We start from the raw sequence: 24586 nt of genomic DNA on the forward strand, positions 1-24586 counted from the left end.
GACCTCTTTCTCTGTCTTTCCCCCTCTCTGTGTCTTTCTAGCTTTCAAATAAATAAATAAATAAATAAATAAATAAATAAATATTTAAGAAGCACTTGCCAGCTTGAAGGAGCAAGGGTTAAGGCAAAACTTAGCCACATGCTTCAAGCACTGCTTCTCCAGCCGCTTGGGGTACTGAAGGTGAAAATTAGAAAACTATTAGGATAAACTAAAACTGAAATGTCAATGAAGTAGTCACAGGAGGTGGTTAAGAACTTGCATTTTCTAATATATTGGTCATTCAATACCATGTCAATAAACTCAAAACAAAACAAAACAAAAACCCAACCTTTAGGATGAACTGACCAAAAGCTAAGCTAATGGACTTTCTTCTCCCAGGAAAGTCTCTGACAGTAAGAAAAGCAAGGCCCCCACAGCTAAATGTTTTAAGATGAGCTCCTGTTCAAAACAGAGGCACATGAAATGACCTTCAGGTTCCTTTATCTTTAAGAATCAATGTTCTCAATGTCAGAAAGAGAGCTACAGGGCCAGCAAAATGGCTCAACTCGCTAATCATCTACCTGCAAGTGCCAGAATCCCATACGGGCACTGGTTCAAATTCTGGCTGCTCCATTTCTGACCCAGCTTCCTGCCTTTGGCCAGAGAGAGCAGCAGAGGATGACACAAGTACTGGGGCCCCTGCACCCATGTGGAAGAATGGAAGAAACTCCTGGCTCCTGGCTTTGGATCAGCCCAACTCCAGCTGTTGCAGCCATTTGGGAAGTGAATCGATGGAAAGATCTCTATCTCTCCTTCTCTCTGTAACTCTGCCTTTCAGATAAAAATAAGTCTTTAGAAGAGAGAGCTACAGATTCCTGTAGTCGCAGGATCCTACCTTGTTTTCTGCGGCCTACCTTTAAATTCCATGTTGGTAGCGTCTTCTAGAAGTTCCTCCTTCATGGTGTTAAGTGTTTCAACAATCATATCCTTCATTTCCTCCTGCTTTCGGTTGGCAATATTCATGAGTGATTCATACAACTCATTCTCCTTTTTTCGAGTATATTCCAGGCGTTTAGGAGTGATCTGCAGGTCCCGCTGCATGTCGAAGGCCTGGTTAATAAAGATATCGAGGCAGTGGCAATGTACCAGGTTCAGGGCTGTGGCTGCATCCACCAGGCGGGTCTGTAGTACCTGATGAGAAAACGTACTCAAGTGTCGCAGCTTCTCAACCTGCTCCACCAACATGCTCTGAGGTTTCGTATCCTGGCTGGGGGACACACAGTTCCAGTGACTGCTACTGAGATAGCCCAGGTCGATTAGCTGGCGATAAAGTGGGGCTCTCTCACTCTCTGCTCTCCTGGGGGAGGAGTCTATTATCTCTGGCTTTGGCACTTTGAAAAAGAACACAGGAAAGGAGAAATACTTTCGGATTTCCTGAAGCTCTTGCTCATCCCTCTCAGAGAGTTCATCCTTATGGAGTGCATAGGTTATCACAGGCAAGAAATCATTCACCAAGTCGCCCAGAACGTCCACTGCGGGCCGGAGGCCGTGGCATGGTGCTACCATGATGTCCACCTCCTGCAATGCGAAAGGGGTCATATCAGCACCTCAAGGTCAAAACCAATCCTCACTTCCCTGAAGTCTCACACTGAGACCAAAATCTACATCTCTCATGGCACAGCTGATGTCACTACATACCAATCATTTGTCCGCCTCCTTGCTTGGTTATCAACACCTCCTGGGGCAGCCTATGGAGCCAGGCACTCATTCAGAGAGAATAAAAAAATAACTAGAGAACATGGCAGTCCATTTAGCTATTACAGATAAAAAGAATATTCAGTCCAAGCATTCCTGTCATTTGGAAATTCCCACTGATTCCCTCTGATGAAGAACTAAAACAAAGCACAGAAGAGAAGGGAACTGTGGCGGAAGTGATCGGGCTGGGGGGTGAATCGGCTTGAAACGTTTCTCCTCACCTGACCCTCCTCTCACACCCCCACCTCCACTTTCCTAAAACACCCCTTCTTCCCCCCAGATTTATTTTATTTTTATTGGAAAGGCAGCTTACAGAGAAAATCAGGGACAAAGATCTTCCATCTGCTGGTTCACTCGCCAAGTGGCTTCAATGGCTGCAGCCAAGCCGATCTGAAGCCAAGAGCCAAGAGCCTCCTCCAGATCTCCCATGTGGGTTCAGGGACTCAAGGACTTGAACCATCTTCCACTGCTTTCCCAGGTCAAAAGTAGAGAGCTGGATGGGAAGTGGAGCAGCTGGAACATGAACTGGTGCCCATAGAAGATGCTGGCACATACAGGTGGAAGATTAACTTGTTGCACTACCATGCCAGCCTCCCTTCCCCAGTTTCCTAACCTGGTTCACTTTCAAGCACCTATGAAATCTCACTGTGCACATCATGGCATAGCCAACAGAGGTCTTTCCAGCACAATCCCAACATTCTTTACTTTCTCCTTCTTAATATACATCACATTTTGAATTTACTTACTTTAAAATATATTTTTTTTATTTAGTTTGCATGGGACCATGACTACCTTGTTTATTACTGAGCTGTAATGCTTCACACATAGTAAATCCTCATTATTGTTGAGCCAACTCTAGCGGCAATCTAGAATTCAAGTTCATCAAACATTGTTACTCAGAGTCGGAGATCTTCCACAGTCTTGGTCTAAGCTCTGCTCATTTGGTGGTTAGCCTCTACACTGGGGAAAAGCAATGTCCTTGAGGGATGGGGTTGCCAGTAAGTGGGTGGGGCTTCCAGGAAAGCTCTTTGGGAAGGCTGGGTCTACAGAAAGTACATCCTTCAGCCTTGCCCTTTTTTCTGCCAGGACAAAGGCATGACAGCTAGAGCAACTGTGGTTCTCCAGCAGAACCTGGTAAACCTGAGAGTGGAAGCCAATGGCAAAAATGATGAAGCAAAAAGCAGGGAGCCTAGTCCCTGAAAATCCTGGAGCTGAGGTCCAGTGTGATAGCCTAGTGTCTCAAGTCCTTGTGCTGCATGAGCTAGCATCCCATATGGGCACCGGTACTAATCCTGGCAGCCTTGCTTCCCATCCAGCTCCCTGCTTGTGGCCTGGGAAAGCAGTGGAGGATGGTCCAAAGTTTTACGACCTGCACATGCATAGGAGACACAGAAGAGTTTCCTGGCTTTGCATTGGTTTAGCTCGGGACATTGTGGCTATTTGGGGAGCAAACCAGTGGATAGAAGATCTTTCTCTCTGTATCTCCTCTCTGTAAATCTGCTTTTCCAATCAAAATAATAAAATAAATCTTTTTTTTTTTTAAGAGCCTGGAGATGCCACAGCTGCCATTAGTTGTCCAGCTCTTTTACAAGAAGAAGAAACTGAAATTAATTCCCGTCTTCTTTAAGCTCAGATTTGTTTTGTTTTGCTTTGTTTTGGTTTTTAATGAGTTGTAATATACAACAGAACCTAATCCTAACTCAAGTTCCTAAGGTGAATTTCCAGAATGATCTTTGATTTGTAAATAAACCATCCCCATGTCCTTCTGCCAGCCCATAGTCTCTGTTTTCCATTCTACTTCTTTCCTGAGTGGTTCCAAAACACCAGGAGCATGCATTTCCATCCACAGCACAAACTGCTCCTCTGCTCAGACACTGTCCACTGTACCCGTCATTCCAGATGTTCAGGGCTGACTGCCCATGTCACCATCACAGAAATTCCTGATGCCTCCAGAGACCTAAAAACTCAAAAGTAACCCTGAACAGAATTCTGGCATAAAGAAGTTCCAAAAATGGGCCCAACGCCGTGCCTTAGCAGCTAAAGTCCTTGCCTTGAACACGCCAGGATCCCATATGGACAATGGTTCTAATCCCAGCAGCTTGGCTTCCCATCCAGCTCTCTGCCTGTGGCCCGGAAAAGCAGTCGAGGACAGCCCCAGGCCTTGTGACCTTGTACCCGTGTGGGAGACCTAGAAGTTCCTGGCTCCTGGCTTCGCATCGGCGCAGCACCGGCCATTGTACTCACCTGGGGAGTGAATCATTGGACAAAAGATCTTCCTCTCTGTCTCTCCTCTTCTCTGTATATCTGACTTTGCAATGAAAATAAAATAAATCTTTAAAAAAAAAAAAGAACTCAACACAAATGTGATTGAGTATCCTTAACAATTATTAGATTGAATATTTACTTTATTTGAATTATAAAATACATGTAATTTTGTTTCTTTCAGATTCATATTCTGTTTGCACCCCTTACTCTATTTGAGCAGCATGTATGTTTCATAAGAGTCTTAAAAATCAAAACCTGGAACTTTTCTTTTTGCACATCCTTCTCTCAGCGAGCCAGAAAGGACCAGGAAATACCAGCCTCCTTACTATACCTGGTATGTCTTTTCTGCAGACACCAAGACTTGGTATGTTTTGTTTTTTAATCTTTTCCATTTGCAGAAAACCAAATAGACCTGGCCTTTTCCAATTCAAGGTAAGCTCTATTCTCAAGTAAGCCACCTGACTTCCATGTGGATGGCCACTTAGACTCTGCATTACTGAAAGTGTTTTTAGCATCTCACCAATTATAACTGGAGTGACCTCTGCACACACCCACCTACTTTTCACCTGTGCCTAGGCCAAAGACATGTGATGTTTCCTCTGCACGGAATGCTTGCTGGTGACAAGCCAGTCTGACACTCATATTGCTGCTCAAAACAAACCCTCCTAGGCTCGCTGCAGTAGCCTAGTGGCTCAAGTCCTTGCCTTGCACGTGCCAGGATCCCATATGGGCACCAGTTCTAATCCCGGCAGCCTTGCTTCCCATCCAACTCCCTGCTTGTGGCCTGGGAAAGCAGTGGAGGATGGCCCAAAGTCTTGGGACCCTGAACCCACAAGGGAGACCCTGAAGAAGCTCCTGGATCCTGGGGTTAGACAGACTCAGCTCTGGCTGCTGCAGGCATTTGGGGAGTGAGTCAACAGATGGAAGATCTTCCTCTCTGTCTCTCCTCCTCTCTGTATATCTGATTTTCCAATAAAAATAACCAAATTTTTTTTAAATTCTTCTTTTACACCCCTGAGTCACACACAGTAGAAGATGAGTCATGTCAGAGAAGTGCATTCAAAAAGTTGGGAAGAAATGGTAAGAACAAAACATAAAATTGCATAAATGCTAATATTATTGTCACATATAATAATTAGAGAAATACTATGAAGAATCCCAAGATGAAAAGCTACATAAAGTTACAGAATGATGGGCAGAAATATTCTTTACATTGCAAAGCTACCCTAAGTCATACATTTTAAAAATTCATTGATCAATCAATCCAACTCATTATAGGAAGAAGGCCTAAACATTCAAAATCAAAGTTAAGTGTAATGCAGAAGATCTTCAGGGAGAAGTTCATTCACTTCTCTGTTTGGTGGATTTTGGAACATTGTATAATACACTGTCAGAGCCACTTTGTGTGTGCTGCATCAGGGCTATCCGCCAAAGCTGCCAAGCTATCAGTAAAACAATACCATTTGAGAGATCAGCTTATTTTATTTGCTCATATGTATAAATTCACTTAAAAAAAGAAATCAGACCCAGGGCTCTTAATAGCAGAGTTTAGCCTGATATATTGGCACCCAGAAATAAAGCAGCCCACTCCTAAATATCTCTTGTAATAAACAAAAATACATGGAACACAGAGCAGGTGCTCTTTTCTCCCTCCCCAGTTCAAGAGCTAGCTCTTACTGCTCCATCACGACTGTCAGCAAACAAGCAAAGAGCTGCTGGCTGAGACTCTGGCAGTGGTACAAATTAGACTGGAATGTGATATGCAATTCTGCAATACTCACAGTGAAGGGATGACTCATGCCTGACGGTTATAAACAAAAAGGGAAGCCAGAACTGTCTCCTGGAGACCAGGAGTAAAAAAAACTAGAGGATGAGAGAATTGTATTGGTTTCTATTATAGCTACCTAAGAGAGAAGTGTGACGTCAGATTGTCTATTTCATGGAACACGGTAGCACTCCTGGCAACCAGAACAACTGACACTTAGTAAGCATCTAATGAAGACACGTGGAATGCATTATGGAAGAAATGATGCCTTTACTACTTGCTCAAAACCACTTTCAGCCAGCATATGTGTGATCTTGTGTCATTCAGCTTTCATCCTACACATTTATTTGGAATTGCTCTTTGCTTCAATTCCTAGAATGAGGCATAAGAGACCTTAGGGAATCAGGACAGATTTCTCTTGAAGAATGCATTCTGCATATATCCATGGAATTTATTGAAGTTGATCTGTTAACCATAAATTTTTTGACAGAATTAAGAAAATGAAACAGGAGCTTACTGCTCTGCAAACATTAAAACATGTTTTTGATTTTGTATATATAAAATATCATTTTATATGATGAGAAACAATTAGTCACTGGAGAAAACCGACCATTTTCAGAGAATGTTGGCTCATACTGTGAAGATCCCTTACTGTGTAGCTCCTGGCACATTACTGAAACTCAGTTATATGTCTGAACACCATGTTACAGATTAAATCACCACCTGGGATAGTCACACCTGTATTGCACTGTCTGGTTTAGGTCCCTGCTGCTCTGATTCTGATCCACCTTCCTGCTAATATGTCTTGGAGGCAGCAGATGATACTCAGGTATTTGGGTCCTTGCTATACAAGTGGGAGATTATATGGAGTTCTTGACTTCTGGTTTTAACATGGTCCTATTCTAATCTGTTGTAGGCATCTGGGATGTGAAACAGTGGTCTCTTTCTTTCCCTCCACTTTATAAAAATGAAAATAAATAAGTGAACTTTTTAAAAAAAATTGAATTAAAGTAATGGAACATAATACTAACCACTGATTCAAATAGGAAATGGTTATACACTTAGGCTAGAGCAGATGTCTGCTTTCTTCACTGTTCTGAAGCCTCAGATTTATATCCAACAGAAGAGAATGAAACTATATATAATAGCCCTGCCCCTGATGGGCAATTCACACAAACATGAACCTCAGTCACCTGAATTGTTGTCCCAATCCTAGCTCTCCTTCCTACCGTGCATTCTCTCAAGTGCGTGAGAGCCTTTTCCTGTTTGTCTTTTCACTGGATGATTATTCATTTTTATATGGCTCCCTGAACTATCACTCTTAAACATTAACTATATATTAAGGAAAATACTTTTTTATTCCTTCTATATTGTAGAAAATAATTTGACTCTTGATATTGATACTCTCCAATGGAGAGATGCAATTGAATGCGTTTCTAGGCTTTCAAATGCTTCATCAGTGATCAACATGAAGTTGTTATCACAACAGTCACCACAGTGCAGACATAAGTTTATCCCCTGCTAGCAAAAGCATTAGGATGGAGCTCTGAGGTCAGACAAAAGCCTGGGAAACAAACTCAACCATAGCTCTAAATCAGACAAAGGGAACATAAGACCACTACACTAAGAGTGGAAACAGTCACAATCCCAAAAACCCACTTTCAAGGATTGTCATCATCTTCATTGTATGTTAAACCACAATGAGCTAGGAAATAGACAAGTTAACAAAAGCATACTGAATATCCCCTGCTTGTTCTGCCATGTGAACAATCAGACTTCCAGATAACCACAGACAGAGACAAAAGCAGGAATCAGAATCTTTATTCTCTTATTACCTCCTAGAGTCATCAATGGAGAGACAAGTAGTAGGTTTTGCGCTATAGCAGGTTAAGCTACTGCTTGGGATACTGGTATTCTATAGCACAGTGTCTGCTTCCCATCCAGGCAGAGATGGGAGGTGGCAGACGACAGTTCAGGTACTTGATGACACAGCGCCCTTTTCCACTTGTATGAGAGACCTGGATGGAACTCTGAGCTCCTGGTCTTGGAAAGTGAGCCAGCAAATGGAAGATGTGTGTGTGTGTGTGTGAGAGAGAGAGAGAGAGAGAGAGAGAGAGAGAGAGAGAGAGACTCTGCCTTTTACGTAGATGAAAATAAATATTTTAAAATGTTAACTATTCAGGTTATTACAAAGAGGAAAAAACAGCAGAAAGGAGAAAAGGGAAAAAAGGAAAACTACACCTTCTAATTTTTATATACTACTTTATAACATCTCCCTCCTTTTCATTTTATGATAAATGTAAGAACAAGAAGGACCAAAGCTTGACCAACAGGATGAGTTCCAGTGAAGAAGATGCGTGCTGGGGAAGGCTTAGGTGACTGAATACAGGAATGGTTCTTCTTCAAGACATTGCTGTTTGTTCATAGGATGGAGGGACCTGTTTCATTATGTGCCAGACACTGTGCTGGGTGCTTTAAGCACAAGCTCTCATTTTAGCCTCATACCACAATGAACTCACATGTGAGCTTTGGATGATGTACTGGGTTGCTGGCTTCCACCATGGCTCTTGCAGCCATTTTAGGAGCAAACCAGAGACAGAAGGTTATTCTCTCTTTCTCTCCCTCCCTTCTCTTTCTCTCTCTGCCTTTTCCTCTGTCCCTGTAACCCTGTAACCCTTTCAAATGAAATAAATAAATCTTTCCAAAAAATTAAAGACAAATAAAGGCACAGAGCAGCCAGCACTGTGGTGCAGCACATGAAGCCACAGCTTCAATATCGCCATGCTATATCAGAGCACCACTGCCAGGCCTGGATGCCCCATTTCTGATCCACTTTTCTGCTAATGTGCCCAGGAGGCATCGGAAGATGACCCAAGTGCTTGTGCCTTTGCCACTCATGTGGGAGATGCAGAGACAGTTCCAGGATTCTAGTTTTGGCCTGGCCCAGACCTGACTCCTGCAGGCATGTGGGAACGAATCATCAGAAGAAAGATCTCTCGGTTTGTCTCTCTAGTGTTGCCTTTCTAAAAAAATAAGTAAATATTTAACAACAAAATAAAGGCAGGCCAAGAGTCACACTGCTAAATGGCCAAGTTAGGACATGAATCCAGGTCCACTGAACTACAAAAACCATGTCAACAACCTCGAAGTCCCAGTGACAGGAAAGCTCTGGAAGAAGCATAAAACACAGACAAAGTGACTTTTAAGGTGCTAACAATCCCAGAACTTTACATGAAAATGTGGGTGCTGGCTACAAAGCAAAGGTTCTGCTACAAAGCAATATAATGTCCCTGGTGGCCGCATCATGAGAGAAATATAAAAGAAAATATTTTTGGCAGAAAAAAAAAATCAGAAAGTGCATCATGTGATACAGAAAAGAAGAAAATGGTATCCATAGATACCAACTGTTGTGAAGAGAAATTTTACTACTATAACTTGTTAGAGTTAAAAGCAGTATTTTAAAATTAAATTTACTGGAGGCCCATGCTGTGGCACAATGAGTTAAGCCACTGTCTGCAACACCAGCATTCCATATGGATGCTGATTCATGTCTCAGATAGTCCACCTCCAGTTCAGCTCTTGTCTAATGTGCCTGGGAAAGAACTGGAGGATTTTTAGGAACAAGCACCTACATGGAAGACCTGGAAGAAGTTCCTAGTTCCTGTCTTTGGCCCTGCTATTACCACTGTGGTCCTTTGGTAAGTGAATCAACAGATACAAGATCACTCTGTTTCTCTCTCTTTCTGTGTAACTTTGACTTTCAAATAAACAAATACATCTTTTAAAAAAAAAAAAATTAGGATCTGGCATGTTGCCTCGATGGGCTAATCCTTTACCTGCAAGCACCAGCATCCCATATGGGTACGTGTCCATGTCCCAACTCCTCCACTTCTCATCCAACTCTGTGCGTGTGGCCTGGGAAGTACAGCAGAAAATGGCCCAATGCTTTTGGGACCTTGTACCCATGTGAGAGACCTGAAAGAGGCTTCCAGCTCCTGGCTTCTGAAAGTCTCAGCTGTGGCCATTGTGGTGTTGGGGAGTAAACCAGAGATGGAAGATCTTTCTCTGTTTCTCTGTAAATCTTTCTTTCCAATAAAAATAAATGAATCATTTTTTTAAAAATTAAAATTAACTGGAAGACCACTGACCTTGTCTAGAAATATTAGTCTAACTCAGTTCCCTGAAATACTCCCTACCAGAAAAAATCTTGTACTGGTGTGACAGTCTGGCTGCCAGGTGACGTGAACATTTGTCCCAGGGGCCAGAGAGCTCCTGGCAGGAATAGGCTGTTGCTAAGAGCAGATCAACTAGAGCTAGGTAACAGCCACAGTACATGCCACTGCTTGGCTGCAGGATCCACCTTGGGCTAGGCAAGTTTAACTACTTCCACTGTCTTAGAGGTGTCGGCAGGAAACACACACACAAAACACACACTGAGGAAATTGCAGGCCACCAGAAAAAAAAAAAGAAAAAAAGAAAAGAGAGTTCTACCAGAAAAAAAGAAAAGAGAGAAGGAGACATGGGTGCTAGAAGGAGGGAGTTTGGAGAAGGGGGAGGGAAAGTATTATTGTAGCTAATGATAGAATTAGTGAAAACGGGGGATGGCCAAACAGGAGCTAGTTGGAAAAACACTGCTTTATTCCCCTACGAGGCTTTGGACACCTACAGCTTGACAGGGTTCTTTGGGGTCAAATTCTGGGTTAAGAAGCTCAGAGGATCCGGAACCCGCAGGCAGGGTCCCTATGACTTGTTCTAATCCAGAACCAACTGAAAATGGCTAATTTATGAGGACTTTAAAGCAATGCATTAGAAAATGACCATTGTATAAGAGGGCAGGGGGAAGTTCTGCTTTGATAATTTGACAGTTTAAAATGAACATCTCGCTTCCCCTAATTCAAGCTTGGTTTCCTTTGGCTAAATGTTTCCTTTCTTTCCCACCCTCTTTACAAACCAACTGTAAGGGCTGTTCACAGCTAACACACTGGTCCTAAATAGAACCCAAGCTGAACAAAAAATGCTTTCTCACGGCATCCACAGACCTCCAGGTAACCGAGCAATGCTCCCAGCAGTAAGTGGCACATCACTGAAGTGTTTCACAAGATCAGAGTCCAGCAGTAGTGAAAGGGCAACACTCAAATTCCGCAGAGGCCACAGGGACCCCTGAGGCTTGGCATCAAGGGGTTCTAAACTTAGAACAACCGCTGGGGTCTGTTATTAGCTTTACATCAAAACCACTGGAGAATAAAGCAGATCCGGAGAGAAACACTAGATGAGAAATCCTCACAAGCCACATGAAACAAAACCATCATGCCAGGCAGGAGGTTCCTTAAGCCAAGAGTGAGAATATGTATTTACACCATGCAGAGAGGATTCATTTGGTATCTCAACATCCTGTCCCAGTTTCTTCTCAGCTGAGGCTTAGCTGGTGTGCTTAGCACACATCAGGACAGGCCCAGCGAGCTCCTGGGAGGACCCATGCACAGGTGCACACACTGTTCACTCTGGCTTTCCCATGACTGTCTTGTACTATGCCCACTCATGGTATTAAAGTAAATGAGCATTAGAAATCTAGCCCACAAAATGAGCTGATACAGAGAAATCAATAATGCAGAAAAGCACCACCAACTTAGGGCAGTGGTGGTAGCTACTTAGCATTTTCCAAGCTATAGTTACTATGTGTCAGGTCACAGCATCAACTAGTGCATTCTTATCACCATTTTTACAAAACAAAGTTGAAGGGGTGGTATTGTGGTTTAGTGGGTGAAGCTGCTGCCTGAGATGCCAGTTTGAGATCAGGCTGCTACACTTCTGATCCAGCTCCCTGATAATGTGTCTGCCGGCAGAAGGTAGCCCAAGCTTACTCACGCAGGAGACCCAAAAGAAACTCCAGGCTCCTCACTTCAGCCTAGTGCAACCCTAGTTGCTGTGGTCATTAAGGGAGTGAACTAGTGGATGGAAATCAACTTCTTTCTCTCTGTAACTCTGCCTTTAAATAAATAAATGATAAATCTTTTTAAAAAATTCAATAGAGAAGAAAATAATATATTTTACAGAAACAAAAGTACAGTTTCATGAACTTTCTATTTCAACTAAAAAAATCCTTTTTTTTTTTAAATTTTAAAGATTTATTTAGGGGACTGTTATGATGGCTCAACTGGCTAATCCTCTGCCTGTCAGCACTAGCATCCCATATGGGTACCATTTCATATCCCAGTTGCTCCACTTCCAATTCAGTTCCCTGCTAATGATTTGGGAAAGTAGCAGAGGATGGCCCAAAGCCTTGGGACCCTGAAACCATGTGGGAAAACTGAAAGAAGCTCTTGGCTTCTGATCAGCTCAGTTCTGGCCATGGTAGTCATTTGGGGAATGAATCTGTAGATGAAAGATCTTTCTGTCTCTCCATGTTTCTGTAAATCTGCCTTTCCAACAAAAAATAAATCTTAAAAACAGTATGTTATTTGAAGGCAAAGTTACATATTTATATGCATACACTCTCTCACATACACAGGTGTATACACAGAAAGATCCTCCATCCAGTGGTTCATTCCCCATATTGCTGCAATAACCATGGCCGGGCCAGGCTGCAGCCAGGACCCAGGAATTTCATCCAGATCTATCATGTGGGCGACAAGGACATAAAAACATAAGCCATGCTCTGCCAATCTCCTAGGCACATCAGCAGAGCTGGATTGAAGCAGAGCAGCTGGAAATCAACCTGGTACCCATACTGAATGTGAGTATCATGGGCAGTGGCTTAATTCAGTGCTCCCCAACTCGAAAACATTTTTTTTTAAGATTAATTTTGTTCTCATTGGAAAGTCAGATTTACAGAGAGAAGGAGAGACAGAGAGAAAGATCTTCCATCTGCTGGGTTCATTCCCCAAGTGGCCACAATGGCCACAGCTGAGCTGATCCAAAGCCAGGAGCCAGGAGCTTCTTTCAGGGCTCCTATGCGGGTGCAGATTCCCAAGACTTTGAGCCATCCTCCATTGCCTTCCCAGGCCACAAGCAGGGAGCTGGCAGCAAAGTGGAGTAACCAGGACACAAACCAGTGCCCATAGAGATGCTGTAACATGCAAGGTGAGGACTTTAGCCACAGGACTGTTGCACTGGGTCCAATATTTCTATTTTTTTAAAGAATCAATTATAGTCTTCATTTTTCAGGGTAACTACATGATGTTATGGGACACAACTGACAGTAAAGCAAATTAGCATATCTGTCATGTTACATAATTAATTTTTTTCTGATAAAAAAATAGCTAAAATATACTTAAACTAAGACCCTTAGTGCAATACAGTGTTATCAACTACAGTCTTGCTCACCCTATAAGCTGTTTTTTTATCCACTAGCCTGCACTCCTAGCAATTTACTATCTCTGTATATTCCATGTGAGATCATGCACTGTCTGTCTATGTCTGGCTTATATCACTCAGCACAATATCTTCCACGTCCATCCACAGGCAAATGGCAGGACTGAAATGTACAAGTATTTCTGACTTGAAATGTAAGCAGCTTTGAAAGCCATGGCATGGTTGCAAACTGGAAGGAAATAAACTAGGGCAGTGCACTGCAGAGAGATGGTATATGAATCAAATACTTGTGAAACAGGTCGGCCAAACAAACAGCTCAGCTGATGATAACATGGACAGCTGCCAGGGCTACTGCCACTGTTACCTGTGCCCTGGAGCTAAGCAGTGCAGATTCTTCTTGGGGAAACAGCACAAACTCACCCTTAAAACTCAACTAGGGAAATGGGGGCTTGTTACCTAGTGCCTTCTAGATTGTAGGAAGGTAAAAGAAATATGGACTGTGGAGGGAAACGAGATGACAGTTCCTACTTGTGGGCTGTCACAGACTACAGCTCTATACAAAAGCCTCACGGACTGCCAGGCCAAGCTGCCAGGCTCCCGAGGCCTTCCTGGCACAGCTAAACAGGGGGAAGAACGCTCTATTCTGAGTATATCTGCGTTCTACTGCTACCTGCTCCTGACCTCTAACACAGTCACATCCTTTGCTCATCCCCATCTGGCCTAATTAAACACCCTTGCCCTAGCTTCCCAGTGGCAAGGAAGCCCAACCAGAGAAAAGAGGCCTCCCTAAGTGAAGAAACAAATACCAGACAGACAGACACCATAATCTCTTACACAATGCTTATGGCACTTGTGTTCTCTAGGAGTTACTTTAAGAGAAAAGCCAAAACAATCTCCAAATGATGGAATCTTCCCGTCCCCTTACACTGAGCTAGACACTCCCTCATGCCCCTGAGTGCTATACAAACTAGAAGAAATGATCTTTCTCACTTAGCAAATGAATAGCCACATTAAAGGAAAAAATTCTCCAAATTCTTCACTTCATCTTAATTCTTTTCTTAAGCAACTTTTAATTCTTTAAGGATTTGTTATTCATTTCTATTTGAAAGCCAGAGTTACAGAGAGAACAAGAGAGATGGAGATCTTTCATTCACTGGTTCACTCTCCAAAAAGGCCATAATGGCCAGAGCTAAGTCATTTCAAAGCCAGGAGCTTCTCCTGAGTCTCCCACACAGGTGAAGGGACCAAAGAACTTGAAACATCCTCTGCTGCTTTCCCATACCATTACCAGGGAACTAGATCAGACATGAACTGGTGCTTATATGAGATGCTGGCGCTGCAGGTGAAGGCTTAGCCTATTATGCCATTGTTCTCCCCTCAACCCCACTTGAGCTCAATTCTAACAGAACATTAGGTAGAAAAAGGTAACTAGCAGCAGTTCTAACAACAATGTTAGAATTTCAAACTTTGATCACAGCTTTTCTGTAAAAGCTTACCAAGATTTAAGCATCCCACATTCTTTGTCCGTTAGAATGAGTGGTAAGGAGGCAAGAAGACAAGCACAATCTGGCAGTCTGGCAAACAGCAGCAGGGCTGGGCACTGCTGTTGCCTTGTCCATTTTTCAGCTTTCTAGATTACAACTTCTCTGACTCCAGCTGTTGCTCCTCTGACCCCAGGGTGTACATCGCCAAACCACCTTTTGAGAAAGCCATATCAAAGGCAAACTGTTGCATCTGTGTGCAATCAGTGAATCAGCATGAGACTGGTACCTGTAAGAGAGCATGGCGCATCGTCACCTCCAGTTCAGCTAAGACGTGAGCAGCATCTTCACTGTCCTCTTGGACCTCCAGGTCTTCCTCGGGGATGGTCTCCCAGTTGCCCTTGTGGGCAGCCAGCGTGTGCACCAGTTCGTAACGTCCAGGCAGTGCCAGGCTGACCCGAGTCTGAGTCCCATAGGTGAAGCGGAGGCGCCGCAACTTGCAGCTCTTATGACTGCCCAGCTTGGTGGTGGGAAGCACCTGTATCCCCAACAGCAGGTTCAACAGCTGGCGCTTGACATGACAGTCCTGGCCCAGGATCAAGATGCAGGGGAGGCAGTCCACAGTCTGCTGGAGGTACTTTTCTTCCTCAGGCGGGAAGGAAATGCAGCTCAGCTGGCCTGGTTGGGGCAGGGGAGCATGGAGAAGGAGAAAGAAGCAGAGAGAGCACAGTGAGCAGGGTTTCAAGACTCACACAGAGACTCCATTATGATCTCGGTGTTCTAGATGAGAAACTTCTAAGAAATTCTCAGTTGAACAAAATATCCCAGTCAGGAGCTCTCCGAGTATCAAGCAGAATTTCCTCCACCTAGCAGCTCTTCAATGAACCAGCTGCTCTTTTATATCCAGATCGATGACAATCAGCTGATCTCCCACCATTCCTTTTCCACTTGGGAGAGCAACAGCCTCAGGAATTTAGAAGGATTCAATTCACAAACACAAGACTGTTAAGGCACCACACCAGGACAGGGCCAACAGCAAGCTGTACCTGAACAGTCAAAATTAAAACTCTTCTTTCAGAAGATCTACTACTTGAATATCCACAGCCTTTAAATTCCTCTATGCAATTTCACCTAGCTGTTTTCCTCACAGCATTTTATAACATATGAGCTCATCTGTATATATACACATACATATGGTAAGATACAAGGCAGTTCCAGCTTGCATGGACTCTAGAACATTTTCCAGTTCATCTCCCTGAAAGCTTGTGACAGCATTCCAGCTGCCAAGTAATCTGTTTTCTTACAACATCAGGTGCCCAATTAAGATCAATATTCCCTAATCAAATCATATTCCTTCCATTTATGGATGACAAGACCCTGGAAAAAACAAAGGGAAAGAGCTGCCTATTAGGATAACATCCAGGCAAGTCTAGGAAGAGCTGTTATCTGTCTCCAAAACATTCTGCTCTCAGGACACCCACCACTCCACATAGATGTCAACTTTAAACAGGCTTAAACAGTGTTCAACAGCAAACAAGTGCTTCCTAAACATGACAGCCTCTGCTTGGGAAAAAGGACCCAGAACTAGTTCAGCATCACTTTGATCTAAACTAGATCCCTTCATCACTTTTCCACATCTAAGATTTAGGCAACCCCTATATGTGTTCAGAAAGGCTCAGACATGCAATTCTTGGCTGTACGAAGGTCAAATAATCTAGCCAAATACAAACAACATAATTGAAATGTTGGGTGGCACTAACTGAAATAGTATTCCCTTTAGTCACTTCACCATAAGTTCCATTAAACCATTTGTGTAATGTTTATTTTGTTCATATAATTGAAGCAGGGCAGACCTGATTAGGACTGTATCTACTATTTCAAATCCTCAAGTTTCCGTCTCTGACACACGGCAACACCCAAAAGTTTAAAGAGGTCTGTGTTCATGTAGGCCCCTCTGTGCATTTCGTTATGGCTCTGTCTTTCATAACTGTTTGTAAGGGCTTCACCTGGTCCCACACACATACATTAGCGACACCAGACACTGAGACAAGGAAATGCCTCCACTGTGAAAGAGACAGGCTGCTCTGGAAGAACAAAGAGCATTAACTCCATGAATCATTCCATGCAAGGTACTTTCTAAGCACAGCACTGAAATTCTAGAACACTGCCTAGTCTTCAGCCCACAGTCAAAAATCAAGGGAACTTGGCCAACTGCCTGTTGTGACCACTGTGCATGTTACAGTGGGGTGGTCCCAAGTCCCTTCATCCCTTCTTTATAATTAGACTATTCTTGCCACAATTAATGCTGATTACCTGGTTAGAATTGTTAAAGTAGGAAGAACAATCTTGTTTCTGTACCCAAAACACCCAACCCAATGACTGACACATACGAAATGGGTAATGTTACACAAAGAAAGCACAGGTGTTGTGACACAGTGCATCAAGCCACCAACTGGGACACCTGCATCCCACGTTGGAATGCCTGAGATTGAGTCCTATTGCTGCTACTGCCACCCAACATGGAATGCAGTGGGTGAGGGCCCCAGCACTTGGGTCTCTTCTTCCCATTTGGACCCAGATAGAATTCCTGGCTTCTGGCTTTGTCCTGGCTGAGGACAAAGATATTTGGGGAATTGAAGATATTTGGGGAGTGAAGCAGTGGCTGGAAAAGATTCTCACTCATTTTCTCTCTCTGTTTCTCAAATAAATAATAAATAGATAAAATATTTTCTTTAAAAAGGTTCCATTTGTTACAGAGTTGTTTACAGGAAGTTATCAGCAAATCCACGAGGTGTTTTGAGAAGTCCAATGTCATCACAGACAACTGAAGAGCAACTGTCATTCCTAAAAACTTGCTTCATGTCACCATGGACAACAGATGTGGACAAGATACAGAGCTCACCTTGAAGAACAGAACTAGCACTGTCTCAGCCTGAGCAGGTGAAGTTGGTGAGTCTCTCCACTCTCATCCACACCTCCCAGCTTTCCTCTTTCGCCAGTTCTCCTGAGATTCTCAACCCCACGCCTAAGTGTGGATTTATACTAACAACCTCTTGGGCCCAGCAGCGTGGCCTAGCAGCTAAAGTCCTCACCTGGAACGTGCCAGGATGCCATATGGGCACCAGTTCTAATCCCGGCAGCTCCACTTCCCATCCAGCTCCCTGCTTGTGGCCTGGGAAAGCAGTCAAGGACAGCCCAAAAGCTTTGGGACCCTGCACCCGTGTGGGATACCCGAAGAAGTTCCTGAATCCTGGCTTCGGATCAGCATAGCATCGGCCATTGCACTCACTTGGGGAGTGAATCATCGGACAGAAGATCTTCCTCTCTGTGTCTCCTCCTCTCTGTATATCTGACTTTCCAATAAATAAATAAATCTTTTTAAAAAACCAAACGAACAAGCTCTCAATTCCTACAATAAGCATTGTCTGACAATAATAAAAACAAACCAGCACTTTGTTACAGCAACTGAGGGGACAGATAATAGAGAGGGAAACCACTGAAGCCACTTCTTTGGACCCGGGGGAGAAGATCTAACACCTCTGGGACAAAGTGTTGACCACAGGAAAGCCAATAAAGTGTGTTGCCTCCACCAAAACCACAGCCGACACACCTCATCATTCATCTGATCCAAATGAGCACCTTCCCCTTGCCACAACTCCCAAAACAGCTACTACAAATAAACCTGCTATTGTCGAACAACCAACAATCAGTATGATGAAAAGGAGGCTGGAGTCCAGTTTACAGTTACTATGCCAGGGTTCTATGCACAGACTATTGGACTTAAGAAGCTTGATAGGGATACCACTATCTGTTTTTTCTTTTCCTAAAGATTTTTCTATTTTTATTTCAAAGATTTTACAGAGAGAGAAGGTGAGACAGACAGGTCTTCCATTCACAGGTTTACCCCCCAAATGGTTACAACAGCCAGAGTCAGGCTGGTCCAAAGCTAGGAGTCAGGAGCTTTCTCCAGGTCTCCCACATGGGTACAGAGGCCTAAAGACTTGGGCCATCCTCCATTGCTTTCCAAGTCTATAAGCAGGGAGTTGTATTGGAAGTGGTATAGCCAGGTCTTCAATCAGTGCCCATATAGGATACCAGTGCTGTAGGTGGAAGATCAGCATGCTATGCTATGCACCACCATGCTGGCCCCTATTTTTCAAAATATCACCATTTTTGCATACATCTTAGTCTTTAGATTTTTAACCGCTATCTAAATTATCTATCAGATTTGAATGAGGGCATGGAGAAAAATGAAGCTGAAAGAAGAAGGGCTGACTCCTTGCTTCTTAGGGCACTTGGCTCAGCAATGAGGAGCACAACACAGAAGTGGGGCCAGCACTGGAGTGCAGGGCAGAAGGCCTGGTGGCAGCTTCATCCCTGATGAGCCAGGTGACCTCGGCAAGCCTCCGCATCTTTCTGAACCTCGATTCATTCATCTGCAAGCTAGGGGAGTTGGATCTGATCATCTCTAACATCCATGCCAGTCTGCAATCTTAGAATACTGCCCATTTTTACTGTTAAAAAAAATGATGCATGGGAGATGAGAGACAGTCTGGTTGTTTTTCTTTTAAATCATATATGAAAGTAATTACGCAATGCCCCCGACCATTATAACTACAGAGCAGAAAGCTGCCTGAATCAGTCAGGGGCTCCAAGACCTACGGTGCAGTCCCAGCAGGCCTCTGAGGAAAAGATTAAAAGCTGCAGACCATAGGAGGGAAGAGGAAAATCTGTTCCAGAGTCAGGGCAGCTGCCTTGCTGACAGTTAAAGGACTTCTGGGTTAATCAGGTTTTCTTTGGTAATTAATACAACATCATTTGCATATTGGCTGCCAGAAGGTAGCACACAGCTTCTCAGCTGGTGCATGTTGCCCCTGCCAACTTTGGCTGGATGAAAATTCAAATCAAGTTGTCCCAAGTGTAAACCACCCCACCCCTTGGAGGTTGTTCTTAAATACAGATTATCTTGAATGAGGCTGCTTCTCAAAAGTTTCAAGCTAAGCAAAGGAGGAGAGCACCTTAAGGAGATACCCATTTTGTTTGCCTGCTTTAGATGGCATTTCTTGAGCCTTAAAATGTACTTATCATTTCATTCACCTTATCTCACTACTTAATGGTCATGACTCTGATGACTGTTACCTGCATTTACATGTTTAGTAACAAAAACTTAAAAAGCGAAACAAGTTTCTTTACAACACTGTGCAGGAATGATACCTGGGTCCCAGGTGAATGCTTGGCAGTAGGCAATCTCCTCACCACCCAATCTGAGGCCAAATAGAACTTGGTAACTGCAGAATCCCAATTGAACTATCTGTCCTTATGAAAGTTATCCCTCTGTAAGAGGAATAAAGCCCGAGGAGAAATGCTAAGTAGCACCACTGGCTGGTGCACACACAGAAAAAAATGCGATTGTTCATCTCCCTACCATCTCTAGAGTCCCTTTTCCAAAAGAAGCCATGGGTGTTTTTCAGAGGAATTCTTAGTGCTCCTTTTATCAGCCGATGTGTATTACTAATCAGGTTTGAAATTAAAACTATTCTAAGAAGGAAAGTTAGGACAGAAGAAATGCTAAGGCTCTATTAGGAAAGACACTCGGTTTAAATCACCTTTGCAGTTATGCAGAAGATTTTGCATCCATACATTCTCCTTCCTGCCAGTTTTCCACTCCAAGTGATATACCTGGGAGACATAAGTGAAGGCCAGAATAAGGTGCAGACTATGGCCAAAGCACAGAAGGCTCTGAATGGAGCTGAATGAAATGGAACACCATGTTTTCACTTTATTATATTATTGCAACTTGTTAGGGCCTCCAACATGGTATCCCAAAATATGACACTTGGATATATTGCGGACTGTGAACTCAAGGAGCCCAGAGGTCCTTAGCAGCAGGCTCTTTCCCACGCTCCTGTCTTCCCCAAGTGAATGACTGAAACCAGAATTCCTCCTCCCCAGCAAGGTTTGTGCAGACAAGAACTCCCTGCCTAAAGCAAGCCACAAAACTAGGAAGGTCACACTCTCCCTCCTCCTATAAAGACCCTCCTTCCCAAGGCGTTCTGTCCCACACCTGCGGGGCAGGTGCTACTGAGAGAGACCAAGAAAATAAAGAGACAGGCTTTGCAGGCTTTCCCTCTTAGTGTATTACCACACACTCATTTAGTTTTTGTACTGTCATGCTTCCATGTACCTGTCTAGTCTTTATCAAACTTAAGTACAAAAATGTGGTCTTTCCTAGGTCTTTGGATGTTCATTTCTGATGGCTCCTGTGCCAGGTAAAACCTGGACTAAAGAAATCAGTTACACTTTTCCCTGTCCTTTGTGATGGAGGTATCCACTGTGACCCTCTTCTTTTCCACCCCTACAAACTCATGGTGTTGACAAGGACATCGGGTGTAAACCAGGTCTCCACAGAGTGATGACACCAATCCTTGCTTCTGGCACTCAAGGCTTCCTTCCTTTCCTGTATCTTGTCTTTAACAGTGAATTTCCCAGAACATACGCTTTTATGGCAAGTCATCTTAAGTGCTCTCTGAAAGTAAATGAAATGCAAAGAATTTTACAACAAATTGGAGTAACCAGTGACATAAATATTCACTTCCACCAATACATGATGTCATCTAAGTCTTAAATCCTAAGTTGAGAAATGGATGCAATATATTCTTTCTATTACAATCAGTTCTACTACAAGCATTTAAAAGTTAAAAGAAAAAATATTCTTGCCAAGAAATAACCATCATTCCTAAACAAGTTCAATGGCCTTCAGCTAAATTAAAAAGAGTCCCAGTGACACAGATGACACTTTGTTTAGAGACAACACAAACTTAAGGCATCTGTGTTTTAGAATTTCAGGACCAAGTAAGTACAAGGCACAGCCACTTAATGAGAGAAAAAGTTCAGATAAATATGCTTTTGGGCAATTCTGTCATTATAGAAGCATCCAGGAATGAACCCAGACAAACTAACACATTGACAATGTCATTAGGCAATATGATCTTCTGGGACCATGGTCATATATGTGGTCATCACTGATCAAAACATTGTTATGCGTTTTGGTTGGAAAGGGTTGCTGTCTGGAGATCACAGCCTACAATGCACTCAAGGAGTGAGAGCTCCTGTAGGAAGCTGAAGAAGCAAGCTGGCACAAAGGCTCTCCCATCTGGTGGCCGTGTCTTTAAGGGCAGACTGCCCTGACCCGTGGGAAGAAGGAGGCCGTCTCCCTGCTAGAGGGTGACACCACTGCAAGCCACATGAAATGAGAAGGCACTCAGGAGCCTGCTAAGTTTCTTTTTGGGTGAAACTGTTCCTGGGCTGATCCTGCTACAGCAGGAACAGAAACACAACTGGCAGCTAACACTGTAATTTATTGGGCTGCAGAGGTAGAAGAGATTCCTCGAAGGAAGCCAACTCCATACTCCACAGAGGGGTTAGATTCTGTCATTTGGAAGGCTTGGAACCATTAAAAGTAATCCAAGGTTGGGGACATGTAATAAAGATACAAGAATTGTGGCTCCTTTCAAGAAGACATACTGATCAAACTGGGGACAAGTGAAACAGAAACAGAAAAAAAAAATGATAGTAAGAGATTATAACACATTAAAACATAATAAATAAAACATTTTATGCACTGACATAAATAACTAAAGAAACAAAAAGGTTCTTTTTTTTTCTTTTTTAAGAGATTATTTATTTGAAAGGCAGAGTCACAAAGAGAAAAACAGAACTATTTTCCATCTGCAGGATCACTCCCCAAATGGCCGCAATAGGTTAGAACTACATCAGGGTCTCCCACATAGGTGCCAGAGGCGCAAATATTTTGATCACATTTTGCTGCTTTCTCAAGTGCATTAGCAAGGAATTGGATTGGAAGAAGAGCAGCCAGGACTCAAATTAGCACTCATGGGATACTGGTATCACAGCCAGTGGCTTAATCCACTATGCCACAATTCAGGCCCTAAAAGGTTCTTCCTTACAGCAGAAAGAGTATTACAAAACCCACTACTGGAGTGGGCCTATGGAGCAGTAGGTTAAGTTGCTACTTGGGACATTCACCTCCCATAAACATGTGCCTGGGGTCAAGTCCCCACTTCGCTTCCGATCCTGCTCCTTGCTAATGCACATTCTGGGAGACAGCAGGTGATGGCTGAAGCTCTTGGATGCCTGCCATCCATATGGCAGATCTGGATGGAGTTCTGGCTCCTGGCTTCACCCTGACCCAGCCCCAGGTGACTGAGGCCATTTGGTGAGTGAATCAGCAAATTGGAATATTTTCTTTCTGTTACTCTGCCTTTCAAACAAATAAAGACAAAATAAGTTTTAAAAAAAATCCCACCAGTGAGGTAGGAAGGAGTTACAAAGGATGCCTCGTCCTCGGAAGAGCTCTTGACCTAAGGACCCAGAAGGAAGGTCACCCTATAGAACATCAGGCCTGCTACTTAAATCTGCTGAGACAGCAATGTCAGGGAAAGGCATGGAAGTGTCTCAGATGAAGGGAATCTGAAAGAACACTGCAACTCAATGCAGTATGTGTTCCCAGATCAGACCCTGGACCAAAAAGCAAGAGACGTTGTTAGGCCAGTTGGCAAAACCTGAATGAGGCCTGTGGACTGGGTGGCAGGCCTGAATCAATGGTGACTTGCTGATGTGGAATGCTACACACTGCTGTGTGGAAGCACGCCCTTGTTTGGGAGCAAGGCATCCCAGACTGTTGGGAGATGAGACAACATATCTGCATCTTCCTCCACAAAGGTTTAGAAGAGGACAGACATCATCTATATGGCCGGTGGCTAAGGAAACAAATGCATTAAAATGGTAAGGGCAGGGAAATGTACAAGGAGGAGGATGAGCGTTTTTGGTTTGCTCTGGCAATGCTTATGTGGGTTTGACATTATATATAATGATCCAGAGGGATATCTAGAAAAGCATACACAAATATGGATCTTACAGGAAAGAGATCAGTAGACAACATTTTACTTGACCAAAAATAAAACAGCAGGAGAGCATACAACACAGACAATAACATTAGGGCTTCAACAATAACAGTTTTATTGTCATACTCCCTGCACATCATCATCTACCTTTTCACTCTTCCTAGGATGGTTCAGTGTTGTCAATCAGAATCTGAGGAATTCAGGGCACTAACCTAAATATGAATAAAATTTGGAATCGAAATCCATGAAACTAAGCAGTATAGACCAACATCCTTCAGCATAGGACACACAAGAAGTTATCTGCAACCATCAAGTTCATTAATCAAGAAGACTTCGTACTGCCTGCAGTGGCCATTTCTATTTACTCAGTGGGAGAGAAGACATAGTCATCTCTTCAGGAATGCAGGACTCCTCTTTATCACAAACAGATTACTCTTCCATAAAAAGTCATTTCTCTTGCCTTAAAAAAAAAGTTTTAGTTATGAGGCTGGTGTTGGGTAAAGCCACTGCAGGCCAACTTCTCACAGACACCAGTTCAAGTTCCAGCTGCTCTACTTTCAATCCAGCCCCCTGCTAATGTGGCTGGGAAAGCAGCAGCAGATGATCCAAGTACTTGGGTTCTTGGACCCACATGAGAAACCTAAAGAACTCCTAGCTCCTTGCTTCAGTCTGTCCCAGCCCTGGCCATTGTGGTCATTTGGGGTAACTCTATCTCTTTCTCTCTCTCTCCCTTCCATGCTCCTCCTCCTCCTTTCTCCTTCATTCTCTGTAACTTTACCTTTCAAATAAATAAAATAAAGCTTTTTCTTTTAACTTGTATTTATTTTAAAGGCAAAGACAGATCTTCCACCTGTTGGTTCACTCTCCAAATGCCCACAACAGTCAGGGCTAGGCCAGGCCGAGACCAGAAGCTGAGGACTCTATCCGGGTCTCTGAGGTGGGGACCAAGGCGCCTGGGCCAATAAACACTGCCTCCCCATGCACACATTACAGGAAATGGACACAAGACTCGATTGCAGACACTTGATTTGGGATACAAGCATCCCAACCCATGGCTTAACCCTGCAACACAACGCCCACTCCAGAAAAACACTTTTCCAGGTTGG

General features: G+C 43.4%; 1 protein-coding gene across 2 annotated transcripts in view; it reads right to left on the minus strand.

The window, feature by feature from the left end:
• Positions 1–24586, minus strand: part of DSTYK (dual serine/threonine and tyrosine protein kinase) — a 52527-nt gene that overhangs the window by 17708 nt on the left and 10233 nt on the right. For both annotated transcript variants that reach the window (XM_040985515.1, XM_040985514.1), the window contains exons 2-3: positions 14846–15234; positions 894–1557 (exon numbers count right to left, since the gene is read on the minus strand). In XM_040985515.1, coding sequence (XP_040841449.1) covers positions 894–1557; positions 14846–15234 — 1053 coding nt within the window. The remainder of the gene's footprint in view (positions 1–893; positions 1558–14845; positions 15235–24586) is intronic.

This window comes from Ochotona curzoniae, unplaced genomic scaffold, assembly GCF_017591425.1.
Source record: "Ochotona curzoniae isolate NIBS_2020 unplaced genomic scaffold, NIBS_Ocur_1.0 contig_430, whole genome shotgun sequence".
Lineage (NCBI taxonomy): Eukaryota > Metazoa > Chordata > Mammalia > Lagomorpha > Ochotonidae > Ochotona > Ochotona curzoniae.